General features: G+C 46.5%; 2 protein-coding genes across 2 annotated transcripts in view; one reads left to right on the top strand and one right to left on the bottom strand.

Moving 5' to 3' along the window:
• The window catches only part of LOC101988580 (all-trans-retinol 13,14-reductase-like), a 10,195-nt gene extending 8,813 nt beyond the window's left edge, over positions 1–1,382 (top strand). The window contains exons 7-10 of the mRNA XM_026787970.1: positions 16–317; positions 396–562; positions 725–884; positions 1,132–1,382. Of these exons, the coding sequence (XP_026643771.1) occupies positions 16–317; positions 396–562; positions 725–884; positions 1,132–1,277 (775 nt within the window). The 3' untranslated portion in view covers positions 1,278–1,382. The remainder of the gene's footprint in view (positions 1–15; positions 318–395; positions 563–724; positions 885–1,131) is intronic.
• An 866-nt stretch (positions 1,383–2,248) lies between these two features.
• Tgoln2 (trans-golgi network protein 2) lies at positions 2,249–9,894 on the bottom strand. Its single transcript, XM_013352851.2, has 4 exons — positions 9,796–9,894; positions 8,746–9,554; positions 7,444–7,527; positions 2,249–6,342 (listed from the first exon to the last, which is right to left on the bottom strand). The coding sequence occupies exons 1-4, from the start codon at positions 9,839–9,841 to the stop codon at positions 6,337–6,339; spliced, it is 945 nt and encodes a 314-aa protein (XP_013208305.1). The 5' UTR covers positions 9,842–9,894; the 3' UTR covers positions 2,249–6,336.

The following is a 9,894-nucleotide window of genomic DNA, read 5'->3' as shown; positions in this document are numbered from 1 at the left end:
TGACATGGTTCTAAGAGTCGCAGGAGGATGTATGTTGAGAGAGCAGGTGTGTGGTCCCCAGTGGACTTCCAGAAAGGCTTTTTATACCAAAGCTGTGTCTGTTTCACCCTGTGGGGAGTTTCTGGAAGTGAACCATCTTCTGGGTGCTGCTGGTGCTTCAGAGGAAAATGGCCTAGAGATTGGCAGTCACACCCACCTCATTTACAGGATGGAACGCTACATCTCTATGCCCAAGGAAAAGGCTCCAGAACACATTCCCCTTCTTTTCATTGCTTTCCCATCAACCAAGGACCCAACCTGGGAGGACCGATTTCCAGGTAGGGCTCTTGGTCCAGGGTAGCTGGGTCTGCGTCAAGGCAGGGCCAGGCAGCAGGAACATGGCCTTATACCTGCAGGTCGATCCACCATGACTGTGCTGATACCCACGGCCTTCGAGTGGTTTGAGGAGTGGCAGGAGGAGCCACAGGGCAAGCGGGGTGCTGACTATGAGACCCTCAAAAACGCCTTTGTGGAAGCTTCTATGTCCGTGGTCATGAAACTTTTCCCACAGCTGGAGGGCAAGGTAGGGGCTGATGTTCACAATGATGGAGATGATGACACACGCCTTGACTGTTTGTCTTTTCCTGTGTGCAGGGGTAAAGCCTGAGATAACAGAGTCCCGAGGAAGGGTCATGTCCTCTCAAATTCCCTTGTTAACCTTTGCCCTGCCCTTTTGCCTCCTCAGGTGGACAGTGTGATTGGGGGATCCCCACTGACCAACCAGTACTATCTGGCTGCTCCCCGAGGTGCTCCTTATGGGGCTCACCATGACATGGCTCGACTGCATCCTTATACGATGGCTTCCCTAAGAGCCCAAACCCCCATCCCCAACCTCTACCTGACAGGTACATTCCTTCACTTTGCCAGAATCTGGGCTTCCCTGATACAATCTTTTCTTCCCATCCTCAGACCCCACTGTCCCCTTCGGATCCCATACCAGGAACTGGGCTACCTTGGCTGACTACAGTCCTGGGGTCTATCTGAAGCTGTATCTCTTTTGGTGACCCTGAAATGGAGAAATGAACACAAGAACCATTGCTTGCCCATCTTCATTTGGGTAGATATTCATGGACAACTGATTTTGCTTTCTAGGTCAAGATATCTTCATGTGTGGTCTAATAGGAGCCCTACATGGGGCTTTGCTGTGCAGCAGTGCCATCCTGAAGAGGAACTTGTACTCAGATCTGCAGGCTCTTGGCTCAAAAGTCCAGGCACAACAGAAGAAGAAGATGAAGTAGCCCATTCAGTGCTAAGCCAGAGAACGGCACCTCCCCAACTTCTTTCTCATGGTGTCCTTCTGCTGTACTTCCTTGTGCATATATTCAAAAGCGCTTTGTTTCTGATGCCTGCTGCAAATCGAGTTCTCCTCTGTACCCTTCTAAAGCCTAGTTTGGGCTGCACAGCCCTGATGTCTCAAGATGAAGAATGTTCCCATGCCTTCCCCACACCCAGCACTGAGCAAGGGTCAAACACTCAGAACCCCTGAGGGCGTTGGCTATTGGAGTAGGTTGGTCCAGTTCTGCCCTGAAGTTTTTTGCTCTACCCACTCTAGTATTGTGCTGCTCCCCTCTATCAAAGGGAAGGATGACCAGCATGGGTTTGGGATGGCAACTCTCAAAGTGAGAGCCAAGGGGCTCTCGGCCTCTGATAGAAGCAGCCTGATGGAGCATTCCAATCAGAGATGGACCAAGAGACACCACTGCACCTGCAAAATGTCCCGTACACCAGCCCGCTGAGATCTTGACTACAGAATGGCCAGCCTGGCAGGGAGGGGACGACAGTGGAGACGTTGGGCCTGAATACAGGAAGCCCAATGATCACTGAGCCTAGCGATTTACATTTCTAGTTGCTGGCACATATTAAAAACTGAGTATTGTTTTCCAAATTCCTTGGAGTCAGAATTCCTTCAGTCTGTAATAGTTAAATACATACGAGATAACTTGGGGAATGGGCTCCCAGACCAAACGTCAAATTCATTTGTTTCATATACATGGATGAGGCACAACAACTTATGTAATATTTTTAAACTTGTGAGCATTGTATCATCTCTCACGTGAGTTCCTGCTATTACAAAGCTGCTTTGGGCTCTAGAATAGGGATTCTCCATCTATATGAATCAGTGGGGAAGATGGTGAAAGTTTAAAACTTTCACTCAGGCTGAACAGGCACCAATTTTAGTTCATTTAAGCATGGTATTAATACATGCAGTGTTTCAGTGCGTCGATATCTGACGTTTATTTAGGTTTCTGTTCAAGAATGACATGAAACTCCACTGAGATGCACTAGCAGCTCAGTAAAATAAACTGGAAAATACTTATTATACCATAGTAAGCTTTAAAAAAATAAAATTAAGCCATTACAGTTAAGTTACAAAGAGGTGAAAATACAAAACATGACTAACAGTGGCAATCTATTCATTGGGTAAAGAAAACAAAGAAAATAATTACAATATTCAGTCATTTACTTAACATGGTGGTCTGAGTTAATAAATTCCTATCATAGTGTGAGGAGGCCCCCTTCATGGGTGTTCACTGCGCTCTGCAGGCTGAGAAGTCTCTCATACCCAAGTTTTCTCAACCAAAATCCTTAGAGTTGCTGGGTGGTGGTCGCATATGCCTTTAATCTCAGCACTTCAGAGGCAGAGGCAGGCAGATGTCTGCGAGTTTGAAGCCAGCCTGGTCTACAAGAGCTAGTTCCAGGACAGACTCCAAAAGCTACAGAGAAACTCTGTCTCGAAAAAAAAAAAACTAATTAAAAAAAAATACGTTGGGCAGTGGTAACGCATGCCTTCAATCCCAGCATTCGAGAGACAGAGACAGGTGGATATTTGTGAGTTCGAGGCCAGCCTGGTCTACAGAGCAAGCTCCAGGACAGGCTACAAAGTGACAAAGAAACCCTGTCTTAAAAAAACAAAAAAAAAAAATATTTACAGTCACAGCTGAGCAGGAAACTAAATGAACTGAGAGTCACCATGATGGATTTAGATTAAACCTCAACATCTCTGCCGCTTTTCCTTGTTTTTGAGAGAGGCTCTCACTGTGTAACGCTGGCTCCCTGGAACTTGCTATTCTAGACTAGGCTGGCCTCAAACTCAAGAGATCCTCCTGCCTCTGCCTCCGGAGTGCTGGGTTTAAAGGCTTCCTTCACCACGCCTGACTCTACAGCTTTCTTAAGGAAATGCCAAACTGAACCTTCCTAGCAAGACTTAAGAGAAAACTGAATCAGAGCGGGGGCCTGGTAAAACCCTTCCTTGTTCGAATGGCTCAGAACATGTGCAAAGCACGCCAGGCCCTGGAGAAGAGAGAAGAGCAAGCGTCACTACCAGGGGAGTTCTTCAGAGCACAGAGCTCCGTCTCCAGGGAAAACACCTTAGCACGTTTAGTTAGCTGTTTGGTCCTGAAGTGGCTTCTGTAATCCATAGCAGAAAACAAACTATTAGCATCTATGACAAGCAGGTTCCCATTACGAAACTGCCCTTCAGCAACTGAGCAGAAAGCGATCTGAGAATAGTCTACGGGAGCACTGCTTGAGACTCCGTGTGCTTCCATAGGCGAGCCCAGCCCTGGTGTGGACGCCTCAGCTGGGCCAGCACCATCCACACAGTCTAGAAAAACATGCTTCAAGTGGTCTACCTATAGAAGACAACCTCAAATGACTTTCTGTGTGGGAGCCATCTCCTTCCAGTGCAGCTTTTCAAGTGAGAGAAATCCCGCTGTGTCTGCCAGCACAGGGAACACTGTCAGCAGTCCAAAGGGAGAGGCTCTGAGGACCCTGGGAATATGTCATGTGTCTGTCTTCTCGCTGTCCATCTTGGTTCCTGAAAATCTATCTTAAGTCCTGCCTTCGAGAACAAGAGTCAACAAGTGTACGGTCTCAGCAACCCTTGACCTGGAAGAGCTGTATGAGCCCCAGGTTCAGACACACCTCCAACAGGAAATTTGACCCCAAATCTTTGGTGGGTTGCGGGGGTGGGGGTTGAGGGTGTTACCCATACTAGGCAGGTAGGACACCATTGGCTGTCTCTCAGGGCTTAATTTTCTTGGGGAGATCACAGTGACGTCAGAACAAGTCATGCTGGAGATCAAGATGAGGCAGACAGAAGGAGCTATCAGTGTGCAGTGGGAAGAGCCGATCCACTGGGGAAGCTAGGAAGGAATATAAGCCTGTGAGCGAGTCCTTCAAAACACAAGCACCTGAGTGAGCCGAAAGGAGGGGAAACTAACTAAGAGCATCAGGAGAAGCTGGAGTACAGAGGACATGATGAAGGCAGAGGCAGACAGGGAGTGTGGCCTGAATGATGAAGCCAAGGAATCCAGTCGACAATACAACTCCAGACTGAAGCTTCAGACCAGGGCACACATTCTGGAAAGATCCATGTTCCCAATCCTGGCATTAGAAAATGTCAGGAGAACTAGTTCAGGTGATTCCTTAAAATTAATGGAGAGTATACTCAGTTTCTTTTGAAAGGGGGGTGGGAGGATCTGTGACAAGAAAAATGTTCTAGTTAGCAGTGTGGAGTTTTCAGATGATTAAGGAATCTGAAGAACAGGTAGAGGAGCTTGACAGGTACAAGGGCGAAATTCTGAATGGGTGACAAGGAGAGAATGTATTTTTAGCGTATAACTGAAGTGGGTTCTTGGGAAGTATGCATCCCAAGAGCCCAAAGATAAAGAGTCACAGAGAGGATAAGGGATGGATGGATTAGTTGAGGAGACCAAAGCAATAGAGACATGGCTCTGTGCACTTTCCCCTCCCACAAGATAAGTCAAAGCACAATTTGCAAGAGACACTCATACTGTCAAAATGCGTGGACCCTAGCATCCACTTATCAAGGGTGAAGAACAAGGTGTGAAAATGAGCTGCTTAATCTGGAGATCTGATAAAGTAACCTTAGAAACAGTAGCAAAACAGATCAAGACAAGCCAGAAATGTCAGAAAGAGTAGGCAAGGTAATGGAAGCAACAGCAACTAGAACAGGATAGGTAATAGGCATGCATACGAGACTGGAGGTAAGCATGCAGAGGCGCACAAACAGGAAGAGGAAGAGAAAATGAAGAGGGGGAGCTAGAGAGGTGTTAGGAAAAGCTGAAGGAGAGTGAGAACGGCTTCCTCAACTTGGAAAAAGTTAATACAAGATTTGTGTACGGCTGAGAAAACGGTAGCAATGATCTTACTTTCAGAAGGCAACCTGCCAAGAACACAAACTTCAAGCACTTGCTGCAGTCAGCACAGGGAAAGAATTCCATATCTTCTTTAGACTGAGTTCTCCCATCGTGTTTTCCCTTTTCCCTGAGATTAGCTGAGACTTTTCTCTCTTTAGGCATGACTACACAGACCGGAATAAAACTTCAGATAGACACAGCATAATCCAAGACACCCTCTATTATGTCAGGGAGCCTACTTGGTTTCTTACAGCTTCATGACCAGATGCCAGAGGAAAGATTTTACTCATTACCTTGGCATCTTAGATGAGAGGACCATTAAACAGAACAAGAGAAATTTGGAGAGTGTAGTTAGTTCCTAAATATCTATCTATTATAGGCAAAAAAGGCAAAATGGAGTTTTTGGAAAACCTTTCATACATACCAAATCCCTCCTACGTGTTTCCTTGCACTAATATGAACCTGCCCCTTTCCAAGAACTTCCTTCCTATTGGGATGACCATATGCAAGAACACACTAGTTCAATGATCATCACCATATTAAGCAAAACAAAGCAAAAATCCATGGAACCATGATTTTACTTCCAGAAACCCCAAGTTCCTTTTTATGCTAGTACAACCAGAGTGCAAACTTACAGAAAAATAGACAGTCAAGTGGGTCAGACTTCAGCACTCTTTAAACCTGCTACACTGGTTTGCAGCTGAGGCCTCTACAGAGAATTAGGGTTCAAACCTCTTTCTGCCCATCAGAATCGCACCCACCATCTTCTGTTTCTTGTTTAGAAAGCATCTCTCTGCAGCTTCCTCCTAGAGTTGCAAAGATAAAGTGGCTATGGGAGTGGTCCATCGTGTGCCTGCCTGAGGGAGAGGCTTCCTTCAGTCAGTCACGTTTTCACGTGCTCCCTCCTCACTCCATGGAAGAACGGATGGCGGAACACACCAGCATAAAGGAAACACAAAAGTAAATAAACACCAAAAGAGTACAATGTCACCAAAGTGCAGGTGCAAAACCTGAAGCAATCCCATCTCTGCAGGCCTGGACTTGCCACAAACCCCAGAGGAGGTCAGTCTTTTCATTTTTCTTGATTCAGGAACAAATCAGAGGGAGCACAAGGTTCTTGCAGACAAAAAAATAATCAAAGCTGAAATGAGAACAACACATTTCGTTGGTAACGTTCACCTTTTTCAGAAAAATATACTAGTGTTGTGTTTTTGAAAGTGAGGTTCAGGAGAACTGCCTGAATTAAACTCATCCAACACAAGACGGGATAATGGGGTAGTGGTAAATATCAACCACACATACACACACACACAGACACACACACATACAGGCACACACACACGAAAATATGCAGTGAAAATGTGTAATTAATACCTGCTAATAAAGAAATAAATCCGAAATATGATGGCAGGTAGAGAGAATTAGTGGCTTCTACTTTATACTCTATTTTTATTGTGAATAATTTTTATGTACATTGTTTTCTTTCCAACTAAAACAAATTAAGGAGGAAAAAAACTCCTTAAGAGCCCATTATAAAGGAAAGAAGCAGGCTAGAGCAAACTGTGGGGCTGACCTATTTATGACAGAGGTTCTGAGCAGAGTCTGTAGTGCTGTCAATTGTACCGGTGAACTGTTCCCTGCAGGAAGTCTGGGAATCGTTCCCATCTAGGTCACCAACTGTTCTTTGCCAATGTCCTTTCTGTTGCTTAACAGAACAGGGCAGGTGCCTGTTGTAGCCACCTACCATGACTAGCCAGGTGCCTGTGGAGAGAGCTTTCCTGCTGCTGTATAATGGACAAGGCTCCTCTCCCCGGCAGAGACAGACTGGCCATAATCAGGAGAGGCAGCCTGCAGTACTGACCTGTAGCCATCTCTCCAGCCCCAGATCTGGATGTTTAATGTTTACTGCAATGCTCATGTGTCAAGAGCTGAAACAGTGCAAATGGTGTTTAAAAGTGTATTCAGTTACTAGAGGTGCTGATGTTGTCTTTGAGTGGAAGCTTAGGGCAAAAACAGACAGACAAATAAACAAGTCATATTTCCAGGAGATCTGTTATCTGTCAAGTGTGAAAGTACTGAAAGGCTTCTAGCTCAAACTTTGTAGATACATGTACACTGTACAGATGGTACAGATGGTCCTGTTTGCAGTTTCCAAAGACTGGGCAACAAAGACGGCAGCATCCCCAGAATTGGCCCAACTGAAGTTTCATATCCTTCCTAGACCTGCCTCCTTCTTCCTTACCTTTAGGTTTAAACGCTGGTAGTCACTGGCCTTTGGTCTCCGAGTGACTTTGGATCTTTTTCCTTCTAGGGCAAAAGCAATAATCTGAGGAAAGGAAAAAGAAAATAGATTAACATTTGGCTCTGTAATGATGTACTTTAGCTCCTGAAGCCAGAGGCAGTTACCTAACTCCACCAAGAGGCCTATTTAAATTTTATTCTCTCTCTCTTACTTTTCAGTGCTGGAGTTCAAACAAGGCATAGGAGGCAAATGCTGAATCAAGCGTGGGATACTGCAATGTAGCAGAATGCTTGCCTAGCATGCACATAACCTGAGTTCAACCCCCAGCACCAGAAAAGTAAGCAATGAAATTGTAAAGGTTTTAAAGGGGCTTGGTTACAAGAAAATCCTTTATACTATTTAATAGGGAACAGATGGAGGGTGTAGCCTGTGGGAATCTGTACGACTTAATTGTGAGGATGAAATCAAAGGTCTGCCAGTCCCCTTGCCAGAGAGCTCTAGGTCAGGTCCTTCAGGAAAAAAGAGAGAGAGCATAATCACTGCCTGTTTCCTAGCTACAAATGCACGCTTTGCTCCCACACGTTGCCTCAACAGCGTTATTGATTTGCCGCTCTCATCACAAGCATGTGGTTATGGAATGAAGCCTGTGCCTTTGGACTAATGGTCCTTCTTCCCTTGTTCTTTATAGCATATGCCCGATGGCCATTACAAATTGAACTCTCCCATTAAATTAGGCTACTGAAATTATCTTCAAAATCTCACACAACCATTTTGTCATCAGAGTTGTTTCTAAAGGACACGGGTGCCACTTTAACCACAAAGATGGGTACATTTATGCAATTTCCTCTTGCTGGTTGCAGAAGAGCTGTCCTTGGGCTTTATGGCACTGGTATTAGAGACTACGTAATGAAAATATTCTTTCTGCCTACAGATGGAAGACAGTGGCAGTAGAAGTTAGAAATGGCAAACTGTCTCAAGCATGGGAAAAAAGGAAGAGGCCTCTTTATCAAGAACTAGGTCTACATAGGTTGTGAAAGACCTGAGGTCCAAGTTATGGGAGGAGAATCTCAATTAGGTCAGGTCACGATTCATGTCCAACTTGGCACTTTACAGCAGAACTCTCAGGAAACAGGTCACATGATGAAAACACATGATTTACAAAACTAGAGTTTCATAAGCCCTAGTTGGGCCTGAAAAAACTGAAGTTGATCTTGACACTCTCCGAGCCCACAAGCGGATGAGTGACAGACAGCTGTCCATGACCAAGCTCTCAGGGTTAGGGAAATCCCAGTCTCCTCTTACCTTCCGCTTGTTGTGGTAAGCAATATAGAGAACAGCAACAAGGACAGCTGCGGTCACCAGATAGGCAAAGAAGTGGCTGCTCTCAGCACTGGTGTTTGCAGAACTGTCCTTGTAAGAGGTATCCTTCTCCTCATTCACAGACTCTATAAGCGGCCCCTCTCGGTTCTCACTGGAGGAAGGGTCCAACACCTTTACACCCTCTTCTTCAAGTGGTGAGCCCTCTTCTGGCTCTACCTCACTCTCTTCCTTGGCTTCCACAGCTTCAGTGGGCTCTGAATACTTCTCTTCTCCCTCTGGCTTTAAAGAGAAGTCAGAGTCTCCTGCTGGTCTCTCCCCAGATTCAGTTTTGGAAGTAGGCGTTGATTTCTGTCCTTTTCCAGCTAGCTCGGTTTTCTCAATCTTGGGGGTCTCCTGATTTGAGGAGGGTTTGGAGACGGGCTCATTGGAATCAACTTTTGTGGGCTTTTCCGGATCAACTTTTGTGGGCTTCTGCCCAGATTCCTCCTGTTTGGGGTCGGCTGGCGGGGGCTGTTGTGCAGACCCCGTTGACTTGGTATCTGTTTTCTCGGGCTGAGTTTTGGGATTAGACGACTCGTCTTTGGGGGGATCGGTTGCAGCGACCTGCTGTCCAGATACCGCCGAACTGGAAACTGCTGCCTTAGTCGGCTCCACCTGGCCTACGGTAGTGGATTGCTGTTGTCTCTGCCCCGTCGGACTGCCAGGCATTCCCGACTTAGAAGGCTCTACCTCCGTAGGAGGCGGGGACGTAGCTTTTACTTCAGGAGACTTATCTTTTCTTGAGATGGTGTCTGAATCAGGAACAGGCAACAGAAAAAACAGTGAGTCCTCGGAAGAAAAGGCCGGGAGAAGAGAAGGGGGCTTGACTTCTCAGAGCGGGAAGAGCCCAGCGGCGATGGCCGAGGGAGAAGGTAGGAGATGGCCAGAGGGTCGGGTCAGGCAAGGAAGCCGCCAGCTCCAGGGACAAGCCGCCGAGGTGAGGACGGGGGGGGACCTAAGGGACAGAGTGGGATGGGAGGGGGGGGGTCTTACCCGCCACTGCGACACTTAGCAGGAGCAACGCAACCAGGAGCCGCATCCTGTACTCTTCGCTTCCGCCCTCACTGTTGACGTGAGAGCGGCGCAAGGAAC

This window comes from Microtus ochrogaster, assembly GCF_000317375.1.
Source record: "Microtus ochrogaster isolate Prairie Vole_2 chromosome 14 unlocalized genomic scaffold, MicOch1.0 chr14_random_3, whole genome shotgun sequence".
NCBI classification, from domain to species: domain Eukaryota; kingdom Metazoa; phylum Chordata; class Mammalia; order Rodentia; family Cricetidae; genus Microtus; species Microtus ochrogaster.
Note: the sequence above shows the minus strand (reverse complement) of the source record. Positions and strands in the feature narration are given on the sequence as shown.